We start from the raw sequence: 25,351 nt of genomic DNA, 5'->3' as shown, positions 1-25,351 counted from the left end.
CTCCTCCACTGTGTGAGTCTCATAGACTGCACTCGGGGAATTAGACTTGGCAGCAAATGTTCTCTCTCTCTCCTTCCTTCCTTCCTTCCACCACCCCCTGCCCTGGTAATTCCTCCACCCCAGCCCCCATCAAGACAGGGTTTCTTTGTGTAGGCCTGGCTGTCCTGGAATTTGCTCTGTAAACCAGGCTGGCCTCGAGCTCAGAGATCCGCCTGCTTCAGTCTCTCAAGTGCTGGAATTAAAGGCATACTTCACCGTCACCTGGCCCAAGTTTTTTGTTTTTTGTTTTTTTTAAGATTTATTTACTTTATGTATGTGAGTACATTGTTGCTGTCTTCAGACACACGAGAAGAGGGCCTCAGATCCTTTTACAGATGGTTGTGAGCCAACATGTGGTTGCTGGGAATTGAACTCTGGTCCTTTGGAAGAGCAGATGTGCTCTTAACCGATAAGCCATCTCTGCAGTCCCCCTCCCCCCCAAGTTCATAAAGCACCATTTGATGATGCTTCTCCACAGAAAATAATTCTAGAAAGAAGAATGAAGCATTTCAAGAATCCCTGATTATGTTTTAGCTCTAAACAGAGTTACTGTCCCTGTCTCAGATCACACGTGTGGACAATCAAAGACCCAACTCTGGCTTCTGTAAAGTCAGAGCTACCAAGAGTGACAGAAGCCATCTCAAGCCAGAGGTGCCCAACGTATTCACCCCGACTCTTCCTCTCTGGCTTTGCTAGGTTGGGGTCAGACGTAAGATATGAGAGGGCCAGAGACATACAGCATATACAAACAGGTCCCAGGCAGGACTGTGTGACTCATGCATGGGGTACAGTTACTCTCTTCATTAGTGATGGGTAAAGCCAAAGGTCTCTCAGCAGAACCCGTTCCTGCACAGCCAGCTGGCCTCCACAGTCCGGTTCACCATAAGACTCCAGAGCAGACAATACAGGAAGCAAGTGATCTCAAGAGCCACATGGATGGATGCCTATTAACTGTCACTCCATCTAGGTGTGATGAAATAACCTTACCCTATCTCCTAGGAAAGTTACAACTGAGTTCTGCATACATACTCATATTTAATCGTATGCTCTCTTAATAAGTCTCCATAATGACTAAAAAAATCAAAATGTAATTTATAAATGAGGTGGTGCACACCTTTAATCCCAGCACTTGAGAGGCAAGTCAGGAGAGTCTAGAGTGAAATTCCAGACCAGCCAGGATACACAGAGAAACCCTGTCTTGAAAAAAAAAAATTTCCAACACTGATGACCTTAGTGAGTTTCCCAGGGAAATGGTAAACAATATTCTAACAAATTCAATTTGCAAAGACCTTAAAATGCACTCTGTGGAAACCCATCTTATTCTTGCATACCCTACATCTACCTACCAGTCATCCGTCCTGTCCTTTGCACTCACGACCTCAGCCAGAACAGGTGCCTCTTCTCCAATGCGGACTTGCAAGTGAGCTCATCACACTCACCTAAGAAGGGGTCCAGCCAGAGAGGCACCAGCAGACCGCTTGGGTCACAGCCTGGACCCCCAGGCTCAGCTCTCAGGGCTCACATCAGGTACCACCTGTCCAGCCTGGCCCCTGACTCCCTGGAACAGTATTCCGGCCCTGCCACTCTAACTATTATGACTCTGCACAAGTCACTGAACCTTGGCACCTCCATGCTTCCCCAGTCAGCTGAAGACAATCACCATGTCTTCCTTATAAGGTGGGTGGTTATACGGGCAGGAGAAGGAAATGCTGTGGGAGAAGGGAGAGCTACAGTACTAAGAATAATAGAAAAAGCAATAGGGGAACATGTTACGTTTACTTAAAAATATGTGTGTATGTATATACATATATAAATAATTTAAATGAAGTTCATTTGAGGTGACCATGCTCTCCCTGACAGCCATAGACTAACAAAGACCCCAGTGCCAGATAGGAGAACCCTTCCTTCAAATTTTGGGTCAGGGGAGTCCATGAGACTTCCCAAAGAATAAAAGCTGTTGCCAATGCCTTTGGTTGTCTCCCAAAACTTGAAGATAAGACATTACTAAAGGTACCACATACTCAGATAAAGAACAGTCGGAGGACTCTAACTGGAACTGAGCTGTAAGCCTGAGGACCAGCACTCATGGTATTTCAAAATGCTACGTAAGCTGCCAAGGGAGAAAAACAAAAGTCCTACTCAGCTGCAAAGCCTACAAATGACAACAATGACCGCATGGCAAGATACACCCAAGGTCGGATGGTGGCACCCACATCTTAGAAGTAACCAACAGCCACCCCACTGGACTTAAGGCCCACTTCATAGGAGGGAATTCCTGACAGCCTTGTACACCTGGGCAACTATCCATGTCTGGTAAGGTCACGGACCCTACAGGACAAATACTACTGTCATCTTCTAAACCAGCATAGCTCCCAGTTGAATTCTAAATACCCATTTTTACACCCACGGGTAAGTGTAGACCTTACTCACAAAGAATCTTTTTTACAGCAGGTGACACCATTGCAAAAAACACTTAATCAAAATGCAGAGAACAGCTGATGGTAGGGAACATCTATAACGCAACCCACACCTAAGGCTTGGGAAACATCATGGCTCATTATTTAAAATAAACTAGAAGCACAATGCTACAGGTTAAAACTAGCACACAGTAAGCCCTCAGCACACAATCCCCACATCAACGTGCCATCTTAAGGAGAAAACCTGTCTACACCATGCTCTGCCTGAGGTGGGCCATGTCCTTTCTCAAACCCAATGTCAGTCATGAGGACCAGCACTTAGTTGGTTCCCAAGATGACTCAGAGACTCAGCTAACTGCCAGTGAACATAGAGCTAAGGTGGGAAGAAAGCTGCTGAGGACAGCTACTTGGCCAACAGTGGACTTTCAAAGTAAGCAGATTCAGAGACTCAGAGAAGTTGCTGGTGCTATAAGCCAGGGCTGCCTAAGAGCTGTCACCATGTGGCCTGAGCTCCTCCCTGAGAAGATGAGCAGGTGCTCCTGCTACAGACACAAGGAGCAAGGAAGTCAGAGGGGTTTTCGTACAGGCCTGGCCTAGCCTAGGCTTGAATCTAAGCAGACATCTAAGAAACCAAGGAGTAAGGTCCTCCCAGAGCCTGGGAGTATGGTAGCCTAGCCTGCATGTTCCAGAGCAAAATGAAGGATTAAAGCTCCAAGATAGTGGAGACTGCTTTAGTATCAAAAACAATAAACTTGATTATAAAGACATCTGCAACTGTTACTGGAAAGACTGACTAAAATTTATCAAGTTTAAGCATCTAAAGCCCAGCTGAACTTCCCTGTATGCATGATACAATCTGTCAAGAGGTGAAGAGAGTTAGATCCCAGCACACGCTGTATTCAGATTTGCGTTTAAGATCCCAGGCACCCAATGAACACAGAGAGCTTTCCAACTTCAAGCCTCAGTGAGGACTACCTGTGTGGTTCATGGGCACATGCTGCCCACATCAATGGCTTACCTTTTGTGTTTTCTTTGAATCTTTCTGAGCAGTCTCTCGGAGTGGGACTTTTCCAAACAGCTTCCATCCCAAATCTCTCTGTCTATCAAGTCTTGCATTTTGCTTTCTAGCAAGCAAATTCCTATAGAAAGAAAAGAAAAGGGCTAGGCCATTTCTGGGTGTTTATAGAGACACTAGGAAGGCCAAGGCAGGCTAACACAAACAAATCAAACTTTGTTTTGTTTGAGAGGGACTCTATGCAGTGAGCACACATTAACACCTCAGACTTGGTTTGCACACACACAGACTACACAGACACAGATCTTAGATACAAGATTGCTATAGTCAACTACGATGTATACCAATTCCACTATTTAGAAATTTTAAAATGTATTCAATAATAAAGTAAATCGGCAAAAGTCAGCCAAAGCAAGCTGAATGCCTGGCTCTGCCATTCACGAGCTGTGAGTCTGGACTAGGAGGGTGGCCTGAGTCTTGGTTTCCTATGAGTGAGAGATCCCATATGTGACCCACAAGTTCACTGATAAACTGACATTTCAAGGTCAGCAGTCTTTCAGATCAGAATTGCTTTAGTAGTCACCCTCTAGCTTAAATTATCTACAAAGTGATCCATACAGCCTCCAAGGACCAGAGAAAATCACTCGTGAGATGGTCACAAGGTCTTCTCTCCCAACAATATGTAAACAAAAGGCCCCAAAGTACAACTCCTAACTGGCAGTGTAAACAAACCTGGGCCTCAGCTCTACTGTACAGGCACAGTCAGACACAGTCATTAATGGAAATGGCTCCCAGGGTGCTCCCCAAAAAAGACATGCCTGTAGCATTCCAGTAAGGTTAAAAACATATCAAAACAAAATCACAAAAGCTTCCAAAAATAACAAATAACCAGCCATGGTACCACGCACCTATAATTTTGGATGTTGAGGCAGGAGGACTACTCTTTAATTCAAGTTCAAGGCCACCTTGGGCTTTATGATGAGTCTGAGGCCAGCTTGGGCTGCATTATAGCAAGACCCTGTAAAAAAAGAGGTAAAGGAAGGGGAAAAGAGGGGAAGGGGGGGATGACAAGACTATGAGAATGAATTGGTTTCATGTGTTCTTCCCATGTTTCTCTCGTGACTGTAATAGAATCCATTCAGAAATTGTTTTACAGCCCAAAATATTTGTTAAAGCAAACAAATGAACTTTGGGCACTCTAGAGTTTCAACACATTCACCATCTAAGAATAATTTATGCAATTTAAACCAAGAAAAGCCCCAGGCACCCACAGATACTAAGAACATGGGATACCTAGAACCCGAATTACTGGAAGGGTTACGTATGCCTGAAGAGGAGCTGGCGGAGATGGTGAAACAAGTCACGGGGGAGGGAAGGCTGCACACTGGCAGCAGCAAGGACAGTACTGAATGTTCAGGGAAAGACTCTGAGATCTCAGAGCAACCAAGGTATGGGATGTATAAAGGGATGGGAACCTAGGCACGCTGAGACTGTGCAATGGAAGTGCAGGCACAACTAAAGAGTATCCAGATTCAAAGCTGTTTAGTCAATGCCAACCTAAGATCTTAAGCTCATAAACAAACCAAAACTTGACAGATTCATGGAAAGCATCTTGATTATATTATTTTTTTAGTTAACACCTTGAAAACCCTAGCTCACAATGCTACATATAAAATGGTACTGCACGCAAGTGCTCTCAACACACAAGTGCTTTTTAGACTAGTGTGCATCACATGGCAATGCCAGCATCCAGCCAGGCACTGTGAGCACATAAGGAACAAGCAGGCACGAGCCAGAACCCTGTATCACCTGGGCAATCCTCCTGCCAGGGGTCTGGTAGCACCTTCGGGACATCATTTAGAACCCATACATGTAGTACCATTCTTGTCTAGTATTCAAGAGCTCCTTTCCAAGACTATGTCACCATCTGCCCACACTGCCCATGGGACACAGAACTGGGAGCAGCCCTATTCAAGCTTTAGGCGGCTAGCCTCTGCCTAGCAATAGACCCTCACACTTGTCCAAGGCTCCCAAGAACTGTTTCCATAGTACTCAATACTTCCTGCTGTCTTCAACACAGGCTTAATTCCCTCCCCTCTGCTTTGTGTCCCTAGCAGGAGGGCAGGGAAGTCGCCTCTATATTCCCAGAATCCTCTAGCAAAAGGTAGGTGCTCAGCATGTTTGCTGGCAACTGGAGTGGCCACATGTGTGTCTGCAAGGAGGCAAGGGCAGGGGGATGAAAAGGCATGGCTACCAACTCTGTCTGAGTTTAATATTAAGTGTCCGCCAAAAGGTTCATGTGTGGAAGGCTGGTCTCCAGCTGGTGGCATTACTGAAAGGTGACTGAATTCATCAATGGGTTAATCCACTGTTAAATTCACAGCTGAATGGACTATTCATTAGGAGGTGGGGTCTGTTTAAAAGTAGGTCAAAGGGGGTGTGTTCTTTTTTTCTCTATTTTTAGATTTTATATAATTGATAAAACAGTGCTTGTATAAAAATTCAAACAAAGTTGCTAGAGAGCATACAAGTTCTGGGTTTGTGGTACATTCAGTTTTCTAAGGGTGCACTCAGATCAGTGTAACAGGCAGACATGACATGGTATCTCATTCTCTTTGGTAAAACTATTCTTGTTATCACTCCTCACAGTAGTCACTCTGATATCCACTTTGTGCAGGGTCTGCGCTTCCTGGGATGTCAGACATTAAGGCTGGATCTACAAGAGGCAAGGGCTGCCCACAGCAGTGAGTGACAGCCAAAGGGGTGTGTTATTGAAGGGTGTATCTAATCCCCGACCCTTCTTGCTATTCTCTCTGCTTCCTGTCTTACCACAGCCCAGAAGCAATGGAGCCAGTTGGACTTGGAAGCAAAACCTCTGAAACTCTGAAGCAAAATAAATCCTTCCCCCATGCTGTTTTCCTCAGGTGTTTTGTCACAGAGCCTGAAACATGACTAACATACATGTACACATAGCCACATCCGTTAAAGAAGTCAGCAACCCTGTTTATATCACAAGATCAACAAAGACCTCATTGCAGAGGCAGAAGAGCCTAGGAAAGAAGGGGCAATGCAGGGCTGAGGGGAGTACTTAGTAAAGTACTTGTCATTTGTCTTAGTCAGGGGTCCTATTCTGCACAAATATCATGACCAAGAAGCAAGTCGAGGAGGAAAGGTATTTATTCAGCTTACACTTCCACATTGCTGTTCATCACCAAGGGAAGTCAGGACAGGAATTCACACAGGTCAAGAAGCAGGAGCTGATGCTGAGGCCATGGAGGGATGTTACTTACTGGATTGCTTCCCCTGGCTTGCTCAACTTGCTTTCATATAGACTACCAGCCCAGGGACGGCACCACCCACAATGGGTCCTCCCACCCTTGATCACTAATTGAAAAAAAACGCCTTACAGCTGGATCTCATGGAGGCATTTCCTCAAGGGAGGCTCCTTTCTCTGTGATAACTCCAGTTTGTGTCAAGTTGACACATAAAACCAGCCAGTACAATCAACAACTTGACACACAAACACACTATTAAGCCTCAATCCTTACTTTCTTATTCATCCCCAAGATCTAAATAACTTTAAAAGTCCCACAGTCTACAAATCCTTACATATTAAATTTTCAATCCCTTTAAAATATCCAATGTCTGTTGAAATTCAAAGCCCTTTTACAATTCGAAGTCTCTCAACTATGGGCTCCACTAAAATACTTCCTTACTTCAAGAGGGGAAAATATCAGGGCACAGTCACAATCAAAAGCAAAAAATCAAACTCTTAACTGTCCAATGTCAGGGATCCACTCAACAATCTTCTGGGATCCTCCAAGGGCTGGCTTCACTTCTCCAGCTCTGCCCTCTGTAGCACTCTAAGCTCAGGTTGATCCACTCCACTGCTGCTGCTGTTCTTGGTGATCAGCCATGGTACAGGCATCTCCAATTCACTGAGTCTCTGCTGCAACGAGGCTTCACCAATAGCCTCTCACAGGCTCTCTTCATGGTGCCAAGCCTCAGTGCCTTTGCATGACCCCTTCAGTCCTGGGCTATCAACTGTAACTTGAGGCTTCTTCACTTTTTTTTTTTTATATTTATTTATTTATTTATTTATTTATTTATTTATTTATTTATTTATTTATATGTGAGTACACTGTAGCTGTCTTCAAACACACCAGAAGAGGGCATCAGATCCCATTACAGATGGTTGTGAGCCACCGTGTGGTTGCTGGGATTTGAACTCAGGACCTCTGAAAGAGCAGTCAGTGCTCTTAACCACTGAGCCATCTCTCCAGACCGGCTTCTTCACTTTTACCAACGGCCTTCCAGGCCTCTCACAGTGCCCAGCCTCAACTGCTCTTCATGACCCCCTCATGCCTTCAAACCCAGTACTATCTGGGTGACTCTTACACATTATCAAGTGCAGCTGCAGCCTGAGATACAACCTTGGCTGTCTCTGGAACACAGCTTCTTTGTGCTCTCAGAAAACACTTCCTGGAAGATTTCACCTTAGTGATGCTGGTCTCTTCCTAATCACCACTAATTTCTTAGCTCCAGCTGACCACCATCAATAGTCCCAGTAATGCAAAGGTTTCACTTTAGTAGTTCTGGTATCTTGTTAATCACAGCTGATTCTTCAGCCCCAGCTAACCAAAACCACAGAATCTTCACAATCAAAACAGCAATGACCCTGATAAACATCTGTAATCTTCCCTCTGAAACTTCACAAGCTAGGCCTCCATCTTCTGCACTGTTCTCAACATTGTCTTCCAAGCTCCTACAGAACATCCCACAGAGCTCTTAACATCCAATGGCTCTTCTAGCCCAAAGTTCCAAAGTCCTTCCACAGTCCTCCTCAAAACTTGGCCAGGTTGTCACAGGAATGTGACACATGTGCCTACTATGTGTGTACTAATTTGTCTTCGTCAGGGTTTCTGTTCCTGCACAAAACATCATAACCAAGAAGCAAGTTGGGGAGGAAAGGGTTTATTCAGCTTATACTTCCACATTGCTGTTCATCACTAAAGGAAATCAGAACTGGAACTCAAGCAGGTCAGGAAGCAGGAGCTGATGCAGAGGCCACGGAGGGTGCTGCTTACTGGCTTGCTTCCCCTGGCTTGCTCAGCTTGCTTTCTTATAGAACCCAGGACTACCAGCCCAGGGATGGCACCACCCACAATGGGCCCTCCCACCCTTGATCACTAATTGGGAAAATGCCTTACAGCTGGATCTCATGGAGGCATTTCCTCAAGGGAGGCTCCTTTCTCTGTGGTAACTCCAGTTTGTGTCAAGTTGACACATTAAACCAGCCAGTAATGAGGACCAAGCATGAGGACCCCAATCAGATTCTAGAACCTAAATGAAATGCCAGGCATGAAGCGCACTGGGGAAGCAAGGTGGATAGCTCCTGAGGTTGACTGTGGCCTCCACAGGCACATGTGCAAATACACACAAAAGATGGAGCAGTGGAAGGTAAGGACTGGAGGTGCCAGGAGAGAAAGGGCACTCACTATGCTCTTGGGGAGAACAGAAAGGTGGGGGACAGTTTGCAGGGGGTAAGTGTCCACTATAGAGAAGTACTTGAGAGAAAACAGTTCCCATAACTGCTGGACTCCTTGTTCTGTATCCCTAGAAAATTATGGCTCCTTGGTGAAAAGATATTTTTGTGACTCAAAGAGGAAAACTACCCTCCTTGAAGCATTAGGGACAGAGAGCCTCAGGGGCTACCAACATGCAGTCCGGCCTGTGGCCCTGCTTCCAGTCCATGCAGGCCTCATCACACTGCCTACAATGGCGTCCTGACCACTTCCGACTCCAGATCACTAGTCCTGTGTGTTCATGTACACACTAATGTGGCCCTCCTCTGCCAGTGTAAGCCGGTCTCAGTTCCTCACTACTCACTTCCCAGATGCTCCCTCAAATCCCCCTTCCACAGAGGAGGCACAGAACCTCTTTCTACAGGCATCAGTCTGGGTAAGAAGCAGCCTTCAGGCTTCACTCCTGCCATATTTCCTGGGACTTCAACTGTGTACTCAAGGATAGAAAGTCCCAGGTGAAGGAAGGCCTCTTTGTAGTAGCCGCCTTGCCTAGGACCCAAGAAGAGGCCTGCCCTACCTACGTACAAGTCCTGGCCTTTTCTTCAGCTACCCTTCAGGCCCTGGACCCAGGGTCCAAATACATCTAACAAGCACCACACTCTGAAGGCAGAAATGGCTCACACTAGCCCTCCCATCTTCCAGTGACTTGACCCTGCTTTTAGGGGCCATGTGGCCTGGCTCCATCTCCATCCCTATTCCACAGTCTGCTCCCCATGCCTGGGGGGGGGGGGTTGCAAATAGGTGGCATGAATGTTAAGTGAGGTGGCGGTCAGAGCTCAGTATAGCCATATCCTTGGGCTGCAGGAGAGCTGTCCCCACCCATCCATGTTTCCATGGTTCTCCACTGAGCAGGCCCCAGACAGCAGGGACTCCATGCCAAATCCACCACCCTGACTGCATCAGTACTCAAACTCCCAAAACAGATCTGCAGAAAATGATCTCATGACAACAGGATGCTCCCGAAGGTGGTGGTCTCAGAAGCAGTACTCAGCTTCTCTAGCAGCCCCAGAAGCTGCCTGCACCAAAGTAATTGCAGAATCCCACTGAAGCTGTCTCAACCTCTCAGACTGAAGACTAGGGCGGCGTGCAGGAAGTACCAGTGACGAAGCCACACCGAGTACAAGGGACTAAGTAGGATTCTAACAGCGGGAAGTGAGGCCTAAATAACCATGGGCAGACAAAGCTGGGCTGCAGCTGTTTTATCCAGGGGCTGGGAAAGTCGTTCTTTTCATCTCAGTGCATCAGTAATAACTCAGGAAAAGACACAGACACCCAGACAAAGTAATGTTGGGAACAGTAGTGTGTCAGCTTCTGGGAAACCAGGAAAAAGTTCATCGGTACAATGTGCGAAACACACAGAGAATTGGGAACTAGAATTGGGAACAAGACAGTTCCTGACACATTTTACCAGGGGCTGACTAGGATTCCAGCATGAAGATGTAGGACCAGAATCCCTGGCACCTTACTCTTAGGCCACCTAGGGTACCCTGTATAGCAGGAAGTAGATATAACACAAACACCGGCAAAAAGACAAGGGAGACTAAGAGCCAGGTGAGGGGACAGCACCAAATCTGAGACAGAAACTCTCCGTACCCACAGTCAAAGGGTTTGGGTGCAGCACTGTACAACAATGGAGTCACCACCCACTGTTTCTACCTTAACCACAGAAGGCACTGCAGTGAAGTGTGCTGACTGAAACACAGTGTTATTTTTTAAATAAAGAGTGAAAGCCAAAAGTTTGAGACATATTTATATAGCTTTAAGAAGGATAATGGATATTTTATTAGAGACTGAGAATTATCTGTTGTCACAGCAAAAGCCAGAGTCTTAACAGTATTAAGTAAGACATCTGACCGGGTGCCAGCCTCTGCTTGTCCGGGGGTGGTCTCCCTGCTAACAACCACCCCTCCTCTGAAACAAGTTACTAGATATGACATGCAACTTTCCACCACATACTCCACTGTACTCTTTGAATTGTGAACCATGCAAATGTATCACCTGTTTAAAGTGTATAAACAAGAAAAGCTACTACAAAGCCACTAGAAAACAAAACACTTGCATTTCTCCCCAACATCTCTCCCCCACAGCATCACTCCCTAATATTGCACCTCTCTCATATTGCGTCACTCCCTGATACTGCACCACTCCCCCATTGCATCTCCACACTACATCTCTCCCCACTGCACCACTCCCTCACTGCATCTCTCTCTCTCACACACACACATACTGCATCACTGCCTCTCTGCATCTCTATACACACACACACAGTATCACTCCCTCACTGCATCTCTCTACATACATACACACACACACACACACACACACACAGCATCATTCCCTCACAGCATCTCTCTCTCTCTCTCTCTCTCTCTCTCTCTCTCTCTCTCTCTCTCTCTCTCTCTCTCTCTCTCTCTCACACACACACACACACACACACACACACACAGTATCACTCCCCTCAATATGTCTCTCCTCTTAAAAACTGCCTAACTCACAGGTAATCAAGTCCCAGTGAAGCATTGAGTTTTCTGCAGCCCTGCCACAAACCCTTGTTAGTATAAATGAGTCCATGGTGCTCTGTAGAAGTGGCCTTAAACAAGGGAGAAGTTAAAGGCAAAATGAAATTACTCAGTGACACCCCACTGGCACCACAGACCAAAATCTTTTGAAAGAGGAACTGAACAAGCTTGCTCAGCTGCTGACTTATAAGCTTTGCCTCAAATCACTCACTCAGGCTAATCCTTTGCCCTGCATCATGGGCAGTGTGAGCAGCCTGCAGAGGAGGCTCGATGAGGAGCACCTCAGGAACTTTTTCCTGAGCCTTTCATGCTGTGCTTCCCGGAGGCTGAGCTCCTGCCCAAATCTAAAAACACTAGTAGCAGGATGAAGGCCCCAGCCCTCATACCAAAGCCTAGAAGGGGAAGGTAGGGACTAAGGGCAAGGCATTCAGTGGGGCAGATACAAGAAAGTCAAGAACATTTGAGCGTTAGCCAGAGGCCCTGTACCCTAGCTCTAACCTTTCTCTTTTCCATCAACCACACAGTGGAAGAGAGGGAGGACAAGACAGAGGTCATGACACCTAGTAAGCTATCAATCAGTTCTCATTTCTCTCCCTGTCCATCCCCAGCCAGTGTGTGTGTGTTGTTTTGTTTTTGTTTTATTTGTGTGTAGGTAAGACACATCTATTAACCTCTATTTCCACCTCCTAGAACCACTAATATCAGGATGCTTAAGAGATAATAACCTACCCAGGTCCAGCTACAAATACAAAGCAGTTAATGCTGTGCTGGGAAGGCAGCTACCAGGGTGCCTGCAGGTCCAGCTTAAAATACAGACCCCGTGGAGGCCACCTATGGCAGCTATCTGGACAGTAGCACATCTCAACAGATGTGTAGCAAACACTATGCTCAGCTGCTGGTGAGACAGAGCATAGGAAGCAGTATCTGCCCCCAGGGACCTCACAATATGGGAAACCCACAGGACCAGCCCACTCTGTTCAGATTCCCCATTAACTCTGAGCCTCCACCCCTTGACTTTCCGAGATCAGACTTAAACCACAGGTTCCTCTCCCAGGAATGCACCAAGCACTCGCTGCTCCACCAGCAGCCTGGATTCCTCCAAGATGGCCAAGGAGGCAGTATCCAAAGATAACAGGAACCAGAAGCCTTGCACAAGAACAAGAAAAAGGATCACAGCTTCAAGAGGATAGAAATGCCCATCACGGTATCACAAGGAAACCTGAGTCACATGAAAGTTTCACCTTCGTCTGTCTAAACACTTCCCAACTGAAATAGCCATCCAGATAGATACTGACCTTCTCTGTGTGCTCCTCTAGCATGGACCTGCTGCCCCACAGAAGTAAACACCACCTGTGGCTTCTGGTTAAGATTAATGGTAATATTCCAAGGTGTTGGGTAAACTCCTAAGACCACCCGCCTGGCAGTCAGGCCTCCCCAAGTCAAGTGAGGAAATAAATAGCATTGGACATGACCCACAAGTCTGAGTTTTCTTTCAGTGCGTGCGATAAATGGCTGACTCTTATCAGAAGAGTGGTTTGCAGCACAGGGAACCATTCTCCTGTTCTGTTCCACTTCTAAGACAGAGGAAAGGGGGATGATAAAGAGCTTGCTCAACTGTCCACCTCATTCATGCAGATACCCTCATTCCTCTATCGCCTGCTTGCAGAATCACATGGGTAAGGGATGGTCTTCCTGGTAAGAACCCAGCCACACTAACTCAAGCAGTTCAGGCACTTATCTACTTCAAGACAATGGTACAGTAAGAACAAGCTCTGTTTTCTAGAGTGCTCTTCAATGTCAATTACTGGTTGAATATTGTTTGTTTGTTTTAGAAATCTCTCTCTCTCTCACACACACACACACAGAAAGAGACATACAGACACAGACAGATACAGAGACACAGACACACACACAGACAGACACACACACACACACACACACACACACACACACACACACACACACACACACACACACACACACACACACACACACCACCCCTACCTACCTGGGTTTCTGGCTTCTCTTGAATATCCTATGTGAGCACAGTGGCAGCCCAGGGAGCCAGAGCCATGGCAGCCTGTAGTATATGTTGGCCTGTAGCACCCAGCCCTGCCCCCATTTATCACATAGCTAACACCAGCATTTCCATCATCTGGTTTTAGGGAGGGCCTGACCGAGAGTTTTAGGGACTCTCTAAGCTTTGATAGCTTAGACAGGAGACCCTCTAAGAAAAAAAATTAATTATGAACACAAAATTAGGGTTAAATGATGAGAGCTTTTGGAGACTAAGAATCATTAGCATTGCCCTACATTTAATTTAGTCCCAGCCCTGTGGCATGTGAAGCCTGGAGCATGTCAGCAGCCGGGGAGACTCTAGCAAGGACTTAGAGCCAAAGTCCATACCCTGTTGTTAAATGCCTCTGGCCTTGGATTGTTACACTTGTCCTCATTAACTTTTCAGATAAACTGAAAACAAAAGACGGCTTCAAAAGCAATATGAAATCTCACTGACAACAAGATGTGTGCAGGAATGCACCTGGCCCCTGCCCTCAGAGGGCAGTCACAGAGAACACAGGGACAATGTCAATCTAGTATTTCACCAGGGTGTAAAGCTCCCAAGGCTGCCTCTGCCAGTCACTGCTTCATCTCTAGTGCCCAAAGCAGGTCCTGGGTACATTACAACACACTTTCCAAGGCACTGAGGACACAGTTCAGGCTCCATTAACCAAGGCACTGGAGTATGCCTGTAATTCCAGCACTCAGAAGGTGGAAACAGAGGGACCAGAAGTCTAAGTCATGCTTGACCACATGATAAGTTTGGGGCCAGCCTGGGCTACACAAGACTGTCTTAAAAATAAAAAATGTAAAAATCTTGACCAAGGGATTTTTATAAGGGTTACAGAAGGATTGCTACTGGACACTACTATAGAGGAAACCAGGCTCTAGAGCACTCCAGGAGACATCCAGCCACATGGAACTAGGAGCAGTTGGAGGAGGAGGTTGGCTGAGTGGGTAGATAGCAGCCCCTGGCCTGGTGGAGCAGGTTCAACCAGCCAGGCACTCCTGTGGGATTTCTAAAGCTGCTGAGGTGTCAAGGAAGTGAAGCTGTGTAAAGGCCTCCACCCTCGGGGTTCTGCACATGTGAGGGGCATGCAGCTTGTTACTGGATCCCACCATCATTCCTTATCCCTTCCCTCCTAGGGCTCAGGACATCAGAATCCAAAGCTGAACTGCGGCACTCATCTCCAGGAGAGCTGCTGGTCCATTTCCAGTCACAGCTGCCTGTTGTCACCCTCTGACAGCCTGGAGCTGACCAGGCATTTGTCACACATTTTACATTCCCCTCCCAGCATTCAGCCACCAAATAAACATGAAGAGGCCAAGAAGAACCTAGGGAAAAAGAACATGGCTGATCCTCTCCAGTCCATCATAGTGTACTTCTACCCTCAAAGTCTGGAGTGTATGTGCATCCAATTAGTCGTCTCTAGCCTAGCTTTGAGAAAGCAAGGAAACAAAGCTAGCCCACTTCAACAGTTACAGGGCTGCTACACAGACACATTTTCCTCAGCAATCCCACACTTACACAGAAACCAAGTCAGGACACTAGTAGAGTTCTAGGCATGTCTGCACTAACAGGCCCCAAAGAGCTATATCTCCAACATCCTCCCTAAACACAAGTGAGTATGTCCATTTTAAACAGAGCCACCCAAGGAAACATCCCTACCGGATCAAGGGCATCAAGTTATCTCACACCAAATCCTCCACCACAATGAGAAAGACCCTGCCCTGGCTGTCCCCAGTTACACAGCTAGAGAGGCATAACAGCCACTCACCTGTCCATGAGCAGAAGCAAAGAGGAAACAGCCATGATACTACTGTGACCACACAGTTCTCAGGGACCAGCCACAGACACTCTGAATCTCCTGGGGCCTCATACCTGGCAAACACAGTGTCAGAGCCACACCAATGTCCTTCTACCTGTTCTGAAGGGTGAAGACTTGCAGGATGGAGCAGATCGGCTGGAAGGGCAGGGGTGGGGCACGTTACATGTCACAGGAAGGGTGGGAGCAGAGAGGCAGGCAAAGCAGAGCAGCAAAGCCTGAGTGCTTGGTTCCCAGGCCAGGACACAGTTCTAGCACAAGTCAAATAAGAAGGGACAGGCAACTTTCTGCTCATAGGCTCACTGTCACTTCATACTCAGACGTGCTACAGCACTGTGCAAACTGCCACCCAAGCAATACCTGTGACCACACTGTGCTGGACAGAGAAGGATGAGTAATGTTTAGCTAAGCAAGTGGCTCAAGTCGGGTGTCCTGTCCAAACGCACCTTTGAAAACCAACACTGGAGAAATTCCTCTCATTCACAACTGCAGGTACTGGTTTTTTGTTTTTGTTTGTTTGTTTGTTTGTTTGAGGTATTTTTCTCCATCTTTATTAAATTGGGTATTTCTTATTTATATTTCAATTGTTATTCTCTTTCCCAGTTTCCAGGCCAACACCCCCCACCCCCGCAGATACTGTTTTAAAAAACAAAACACAAGTTAGAAGAAGGTGCTGCACACCTTTAATTCCAGCATTTCAAAGGCAGAGGCGGGCGGATCTCTGTGAGTTTAAGGTCAGCCAGGTCTTTGGAGTGAGTTCTAGAATAGCCAAGGCTACAACAAAGAAACCCTGTCTCAAAAACAAAACAAAACAAAACAAAACAGAAGCTGGAAATGACTCAGTGGTATTTAGCACTTCCTGCTCTTCTACAGGACTTGACTTTGGTTCCTCAACTCCGGCTTCAAGAAATCTGTCATCTTCTCACCTCCATGGGTGAAGGAGTTCAAGGTCCTCCTTGGCAGCATATAAGTCTAACAGCCTGAGCTACTGAGACTCTGCCTTAAAAAAAACACAACACCCTACATGTGATGATTCATAAACTCAACACTCCAGAAGCTGAGGCAGGAGGGCCAAGCGTGTGAGACAATCCTGAACTACACCAAGATACCCAGTGAGACCCTGGCTCAAAAACAAAAAAGACCTAACGACCTCAAGTTCAACAAGTACCTAAACTCTAAACCCACCAGCACTTACTACAGGCTGATTCTTCCGGGGGCTGCCATCAACTTAAATGCCAACTGTCAGTCCCGTAAGAGCCCTTCCACAGGCAGTTGTCAGTTCTTCTCTCAGCACTTCAGAGAGATACTGTCTGTAGCTACACCAGAAACATCTGCTGAACAGCCAGTGACCTTATCTGGGACAAGGAGGTAGTGACTCCAAGGAAAGCAATGTCACTTGATATACGTAGAAAAGAAGTGGGGAAGTGAGGTTATATAGTATAGGATAATAAAAATGTTGACTCCAGGGCTGGAGAGATGGCTCAGAGGTTAAGAGGGCTAGCTGCTCTTCCAGAGATCCTGAGTTCAATTCCCAGCAACCACATGGTGGCTCACAATCATCTGTAATGAGATCTGATGTCCCCTTCTGGTATGTCTGAAAATAGCTACAATGTACTAACATTAAATATATAAATAAATCTTTAAAAAAATTCTAAAAAAAAAATGTTGACCCCATAATTTTAAAACTAAGACACATACAAAAATACAAGGTTCAGATGGCCTCACGGGCAATCTTCCAAACATGGAAAGTAGAAATACAGACACTTAAAAGAACAAGCCTTTCCCAGTCCTCCTTTCCAAGGTTCATCCCAAGAAATTTATTAGGTCACTCAACAAACCCATTCGCTGGCATCATTTACTAAGAAAAGCACCTCAGTGACAATCCCTGCCTGGGCTACAAGAAGTCCAGGGCTCGCTCTGTAGTGATGGAGAAGGGGGCAGGGTATAAGCGGAGTATCAACAAATATTAAAAGTCCCTACACTGCACTGGAGTATTTTACTGTGGAATTCAGAGGCAGTCAGACTTTGGTGGCATATATAGGTCAGTAAGTTTTAATATATCCATAGCTTCAACTGCCAAAAAAGATCTTTTTATTACATTTTCATTTATTTTGTGTGTAGAGGAAGTGTGTGTACCACAGCATCCCTGTGGACATCAGACCTACAGAAGTCAGTTCTCTCATCACATTAGAGGTCTCTGGGACTGAACTCATTATGAGTAGCAACCACCCATCAGCTGAGCCACCCAATCAGCCCCAAAGAAAATCAGAGGAACTATCTGAGAACACAGAATAGGAAATCATTAAAAGAAAAAAAAAAATGGCGTGCGCGCGCACGCGCACACACACACACACACACACACACACACACACACACACAAATAGAATAAGCTAAAGGAGAAAACACAGCCATCAATGGATGGAGAAAAGCCATTCAATAAAGTGCAAGACAGGCATGACTTTTTTTAAGATTTTAAAACTAGGAATAGGGGCTGGACAGATGGCTCAGGGGTTAAGAGCACTGACTGCTCAGGGTCCTGAGTTCGAATCCCAGCAACGACATGGTGGCTCACAGCCATCTGTAGTGAGATGCCCTTTTCTGGTGTGCCTGAAGACAGCTACAGTGTACTTATATATAATCAATAAATAAATCTCTTTTAAAAACCTAGGAATAAAAAGGAATGTCCTAGTTTAAGTAAAGATAGCCAATAGAAAGCCATCCATCTGATCAGAGCTACAGCAATGCTGACCACTCTCTCCACTCTCTCAGGGATCAGGACCCTGGCAAGGACTTTGTTAGCAGCACCTCAATGCACTGCACTGGAGAGGAAGTGAGGAAGCAACAAGGTAATAAAAACAAGATGAGCGGTAACAAACAGAAAAGGAGTCATGCACAGACAGTTATGACAGTCTAAGAGAAAATCCAAAAGAGTTTACAGATAAGCTATTAGAGTAACTGAATTTAGCCAGACCACAGGACTCAAATGGTATACATAAAAATTAACACTACTCAGAGTCACAACTATATATTATATTATAAAACTATCAAAAAATAGTATCTTAGAACGTTTGACCCTTCATTCATTCACTCATTCATTCATTCACTAGGGAGAGCACGTGGCACGGTGCACACGTGGAGGTCAGAGAACAACCTGTGGAACTCCAGGATCTTCTTCCACCATGTGGTCCTGGGGATGACCTTGGCTTGGCAGCAGCAGATGCTTTCATCTCCTGATGCATCTGACCAGCCCATTTTTTAAAAAATAAATTTAATGAAACATAAAGACTTTACATTAAAAAAAAACATAACAAACAAACAAAAACCCAAACTAACACACTAAATGGAGAAACTAACACACTCAAGGTAAGAAGTCTTCGTTGATCTATGTCAATAAAATTCCCAACAAAACGCTGGGGAATTTTTTCAAAAGGAAACTGCAGAACTATAAAAACTGCTATGGGAATGCAAAGGAGCAAAGCTGCCAAGGCAATGTCACAGAAGAGCAAGCAGGAGAGCACAGGTAGGCAGTTACAGCCTCACAGAGCCACTGAAGAACACCACGCTGCTAGTGAAGGAGACAGGAAGGGCAGGAGACACTCACGGGACCCCTCAAAGATTCAGGGGAAAGAAAATCTGCATACGGCATGGAAGGGCTCCTTCAGACAATCACAGATCTATTGGTAATGGCAAACAACAAGAAGACAGCGACAGTCCTACACAGGCACAAGAAATCGCACCTCATAAAAGGAAGACGGGTAAGGTAGAATTGGTTACACTCTAAAATACCTTTGTTCACAAACAAAAACAAAACATAACAAACATTAGGAAAATTAAAATAAGATCTCCACTTCCAGTCACTTGGGAAGAACACTTGAATCCAGGAATTTAAGACCAATCTGGTGGAGGCTAAGTATGGCAACATCAGGGCATCCGGTCTTCTCTGTCGCTAGGAAGTGGGCAACCGGAGGGAAGATGGTTTACAACTGGAATGGTCAAGTGTTGGACAGCCAGAATCAGTCCCCATGGAGATTGTCTTTCATAACAGATTTCTTCTGGGGAATACCAAAATTTGTGGTTTTTTCCCCCCCAAACTCTGCTTCAGCAAGATGTGAAGAAAAGAAGAGGCTATGGGAGCCCCTCTGATTCCAGATATGATGATGGAAGAGGGCCACCAGGAAACCCTCCATGAAGAATGGGTCGGATCAGTCACCTTCATGGCCCCAGCCCTCCACTGGTGGAGGAAGGTAAATGTCTGCTCTGAGAAGCAGACAACTAGACATACACACGTATAGAAGGAAACCATCAAGAGGTGAAGAGCGGCTCATGTCAGAGAAGATGGTCTATGTCCAAACAAGAATTGCTCTGTCCTCACAGATAAATGAGGACCTCTCTCCGCAGGATCTGGCCTGACTGATGTGCAGTTCTATAAATGTACATGTGTGTCTCCTTATCTTTTCTGTAAAGTTTACTAAAGTATTAATATAGATTTAAGAAGTAAATATTTTTAGGTTGCAAAACTTGATTCTTCATCTTTATATATGATTATACCCAATCTTTGATCTGGAAGAAATAAAGACCATGTATTTAGTTCTGGGGATAGGGGACCAATCTGGGCAACATGATAAGCAGTGTGTGTGTGTGTGTGTGTGTGTGTGTGTGTGTGTGTGTGTGTGTGTGTGTGTGTGTATTAAAGTGAGCCACAGCAAAGGACAAGGTATCTGTGGCACATGAATCTGACAAGGGATGCTTATCCTGAATATACAAATCAATTTTTATGGGTATGCAGCCCAGAGATGGAACACATGCTTAGCATGTATAAGGCCTAAGTTCCTCCCAGCCTTCCGGGAAAAACAGTAATAAACAATAAATAAAAACCACTACAAAAGAAATTCCAAGTGTCAAATACAATATAAAAAGATGCAGCCTATTATTAGAATAAAAATGTAAATTAAAACTGGCACAGCCCTATCCTGTCACCAGGATGAACAATAAAAACAACATTGGCAATAGCCATATCCAGAGAGGCTACGGACCAAACTGACTCCCAGATGAGCCAATGAAGTGTGAAGCGCTGTAGCCATACTGGGAAGGGGCCTGGCGTGGACAAAGCAGCCTCTGGGATTCTGCCTAGGTATGTGTGCCTCAAAGCACAGGCACCAAAGTACTATGATCAACATCACCCCTCATTGCTGAAACTCAGCAAAGTACCATCCACAGGAGCACACACACACACACACTGTGAGCAAAGGATTCCAAACCCAGGGGTGCACACTGGGTTACTCCATTTATCTCAACAATGGTCACCCTCTTCAGGACAGATATTGTGAGGGAAGTGGTCTCAAAGAGGCTTCTGCGGACTGCTAATCCAGTGGCATTGGTATGAATGTGCTTACTCAATGTGTGCTTTGCTGTACGCTCAACTCCAGCAAAGTGAATTCAGCTCTACCACAGTCCTCTGTGGCTCAGCTGGAAATCCCTCCCCACACAGCCCCTGCATGCTCCCAAACCACTTCCACCAGACATTTACACAAAGAGCTGGCAGCACGGGTTCTAGTTTGTCTGTCTTTCTTTCTTTCTTTCTTCCCTTCCTTCCCTTTTCTCTTTCTTTCTCTCTCTCCTTCCCTTTTAAAGGAAATATCTTTTTGTTTGTTTTCAATTGTATGTGGAGGGAACACTATGTGGATCATGGTAATCAGGCTTGGTAAAAGGCAAAAGCCTTAACCTGCTGAAACACCTTACAGGCTCAGGATCTCGTTTCTACCTCCTACTACATGGGTGAGACTTCCTACTTGTTCTGTGTATCCCAAGGCCTGGCAGGAAACCTCCTGGGTAACTCATTAATCTAACCCCAAAGTGGCTCCTCTGCAAGTCTCCAGAGTTCACAAGGGCCGTATTTTCTTTATCCACAACCTCCCAAGTCTTCCAAACACTCCCTAACATGTAAATACAGGGAGGAGAAAGGAAGCAGGGATTCCATTCTAAAATCAATTTAGATTTTTTTTTATAAGGAATAAAAGAAAGCAACGCAAAGGGAGCTAGAGAAATGGATCAACCATAGGAATACTTGTGCGCTCCCTAAGGGCCCAGGTTCAGTTCCCAGCATCCACATAAGGTAGCTCACAACCTTCTGTAACTCCATTCCAGGGGATCAAATGCCTCTGGCCTGTGGCCTCCACAAGAACTTAAACTCAGGTACACATATATTCACATGCAGACATGCACACCTACACATAATTAAAAATTATCAAACTAAATCTAAAAAAGGAAACTGCATGAAAGTGGCTACATAAATATAAAATATACATTACTAAAAATTCGTAATCTAGTCCTAATCTCCAACTGAATACTAAGAAAAAGAAAGGAGTGCCATGTTCTGTGGTGCTGTAAGTGTGTCCCTTGGCAAAAGTGTCCTGCATACTGATTGATTTAGAGGCATTTGTCTGAGAAGGGAACAGAGCTCAGTGCTTTTGAACAGATGCTGCTCTCCCCGCTGTCCTCTTGTGTGGTGGGAGAAAGCCCAGTTCAGTCCTAACCCTGGTGTCTTTTAGGCGTGCTGGGCATCAAAGTGAAGATCATGCTGCCCTGGGACCCAAGTGGTAAGATTGGTCCCAAGAAGCCTCTGCCTGATCATGTGAGCATTGTGGAACCTAAAGATGAAGTCTTGCCCACCACCCCCACCTCAGAACAGAAGGGTGGGAAGCCAGAGCCACCCGCCATGCCTCAGCCAGTGCCTACAGCATGACAGGGTCTTGGCAGCTGCATCTGGAGGCTGGATGATGTCTTGTAAAGACGTTTAATAAAATCTTGAACAAAGACACAAGGCCTGACTGGATTATGTCCAGTGTTCAGCTGACTCTGTTATGGTGGCCTGTGGAGCAGTGCTTGTTCTGTTGGTTTAAGCTGTAGGGCTTGAGCAGAGCTGACCAGAGAAGTCATGGGTCCATGAAGTTGGTGGCTACAGGGCAGCATCCTGACCGTGTTGAACAACCGAGGGTTAGAAGAACAGTTTGGTTTGGTGCTCGTAATGGAACCCAGGTCCTTGGACATAGTACATATTTATAAGTAAGATGGCTATGTCTCCGACCTGGAGTGGTCTTTTTTTCTAACATGAAAGAAGATAGCTCAGGGTAAAAGGTACTTTCTATGAAAGCCTGTGTACTGTCGCATTATACTCTGCACGTAGGGAGTAAATTGGCCTCTGTTTTGCTGTGCTATACTGTTTTAGTCTCAGCATCCCAAAATAAAAAGGGAATTTCTGATGCCATTTGAGCTTGGAAGTTTGAGATGTTAAAAAAAAAAAAAAGAAAGAAAAAGAGAGGGGAAATCGGTCAATAGTCACGAGTCTGTCTACATAGTAGTCATAAGTAATCTTGAAATTGCAACAATCTCAGGGGAGTCATGAGAAGACGATACTCCCTTAGCACTAGAGAGAAGAAAAGTCTGACTAAAGGTGGAAAGTGTATTCCTGGGATATGGACTCCAACAGAATGTGGCTCAAATCCCAGCTGCCTAGCTTGCCTGACTCTGGGCAGAAATGAGCCCCACCACCTTCATTTATGTTACAGTGAGGTCACCATTCAGTTCCCAGGACTGTATTTGTCAATGTGCTTATTAACAGACAACAGTTGACTGATTACATAAGGCCAAGCATCTCATCTCATTTAACATGAAACATAATGATGAGTTATTTTTTTCATCCAACATATGCATATTGGATCAACTATGTACAAACTATGCCAAATACTGGAAGTGATTATTGACAACCACAAGTCTAGGTCCCTTCTCCAGGAGGCTTTCCACTGGAAGGCACTTTATTTATATCATAATGGATGACGTTCCCCAGAGAGGAGACAATGTGGAAACCACCTGCCTGTCGCATCCAGAAGAGGGAAGAGCTCTCCAAGCACAGCCTATACTTGAGAGCTGGCCTTGCTTGCACTACATTCCAGATTGCCCTAGGAGAGCTTACAAGTTCTGGTGCCTGTGTCTCACCCTAATCCAGTTAAGACTAACCTCTAAGAGTGGAACTTGGTTGTTCTTTCTCATTAAGTGGTGTTTTCATAATTATTATTATTTTTTCAGTGCTAAGGACTAAATCTAGGGTCTCCACAAGCCGGAGACACATGTTTGGTCACTGAGTATCTCCTGCTGAACATTTTGTTAATGTGTCTCTGACACTTTTATTGAGCTAAGAACTTTGCTCTTTAACCAATAAACACTTCCTACTTCTTTAATTGATGTTTTACTCTATGTATTTAAGATAACTATGTTTATGGAAACTGCTGGAAAGAAGTTATCTTTAGACTTTGCTTTAAATCTGTGCCCCATTTCTATTCACTAAAGCAAAATTGATCAACAAGCCCTGCCCTGCAGTACGTGTACTGTCTAGTGTCTTCGAATTCTTCTAGCCCATTGATCCAAGTTGGAAGTAATTCCTAACCCAATGGGCTTCTAAAACATAATGTGCCATTCCTGTACCCCAACAAATCTGGGTCCCTTTCCCCATAAGCCAGCAGATCCCCTGTTTTCTCTCATACAGCAAACACCAAGCCATAGAGTATCACTTACACTGGCTCCAGAAACACGAGTCTATTGGTATGGGTGAACAGAACCAAGCCACTATATGCTGTTCATGTTAAAACACTGAGGAACCTCAGCTGGGAGGAGCTGAGATCAGGAATGACTAAGACTCAGGCCCAGTCCTGGGAGAGCTCACAGAGAAAGCAAGGCCACATGGCAATACTAGACTATAGGAGACCTGCAGAAGACAGGACAAGGTGATAATAACAGACTACAGGGTGCCTGTAGGAGATAGGGCAGAATGACAGAGTGACAGTTCCAGTCTATAGTGCCCTGTAGGAGGCAGGAAGTACTGTGCTGTGGTAGGAGCCGCCTCTGGGCTAGAGAAGCTTCAGAGAAGAGTGTCTGTTGTGCTATCCCTTAAGAATGCTGCAATTGGGCGGAAACAAGGAGTAGAAGGGGGGGAGCACCTCAGGCAGAAGCACAACGTCTGAAGCAGAGCACTGAAGCCACAGTCTATAAGGAAAAGAGAAGGCTAAAGAAAGAAGTCCTTTCCAAACCCATATCACACTAATCAGAGGGCAAAGAAATGGCAAATTCCAATAGCCACTGCTACGTGTACATTATTCATAAGACAGAGTCTGGGTGTTCACTGTTTGGAAGCCTCCCCCAAGAGCTCCTGGCACATAGCACTCTGCCCTCAGCGGAGAGGGGTGGGGAGGGCAGTCAGAGGTGACAGTGATCAAGGACAACGTTCATGAAGTAGCAATTCTGGGGAACCAATCCCCTATTTCATTATCTAAAATGTGGACCCGAGCAGGCTGTAGTATACACAGCGGAAACGAAACCCATTTCCTTATTGATAGGAAAGTAAATGACTCATAGGGAGGAAGACCACAAAGATACTATACCATACATTACAGGATCACCGTACCTTAGTATACTCATGAATAAATATATGAACAACTTTTAATTATGTAAGAAACTGTTTTCTCTATGTTAAAATGTAGGACACCATCCATAGAAAGAGTCAGTGAGTCTCTGTTGCTGATACTGTTCTTTGATTTTTACAGTGCTGAGCACAAAGCCCAGACCCCACATATGCTAAGCATGTGCTCTACTCTGAGGCAGGGCAAGCAGCACTAAGTCTATTTCATTTTAACATTTAAAACTCATAAAAAGTCTGTAAGGAAATAAAAAGTATAGTAGGTATGAAAGTATAATGACGCCCAAAGCCTTGCTGCACATTTTTAAACAAGGGGAGCTTGTTTAAATAGTATTTAAGGGTTAGAGATGGCTCAGTGGTCAAGAGCAATCAATGTCAACATGCCCCTGGCCCTGTGCATGGTTCTTTGCAGGTTTCTCTCAGCTT

The 25,351-nt window shown here is 45.4% G+C and overlaps 1 protein-coding gene across 4 annotated transcripts in view; it reads right to left on the bottom strand.

Moving 5' to 3' along the window:
• Tbc1d14 (TBC1 domain family member 14) overlaps positions 1-25,351 on the bottom strand; it is a 93,973-nt gene that overhangs the window by 47,182 nt on the left and 21,440 nt on the right. For 3 of the 4 annotated variants that reach the window (XM_032917123.1, XM_032917124.1, XM_032917122.1), the window contains exon 3: positions 3,475-3,595. The exons of the other annotated variant lie outside the window; for it this stretch is intronic. In XM_032917123.1, the coding sequence (XP_032773014.1) occupies positions 3,475-3,595 (121 nt within the window). The remainder of the gene's footprint in view (positions 1-3,474; positions 3,596-25,351) is intronic. 4 annotated transcript variants of the gene reach the window in all.

Source organism: Rattus rattus, chromosome 11, assembly GCF_011064425.1.
Source record: "Rattus rattus isolate New Zealand chromosome 11, Rrattus_CSIRO_v1, whole genome shotgun sequence".
Taxonomy (NCBI): domain Eukaryota; kingdom Metazoa; phylum Chordata; class Mammalia; order Rodentia; family Muridae; genus Rattus; species Rattus rattus.
This window is presented reverse-complemented; position numbering and strand designations above follow the sequence as displayed.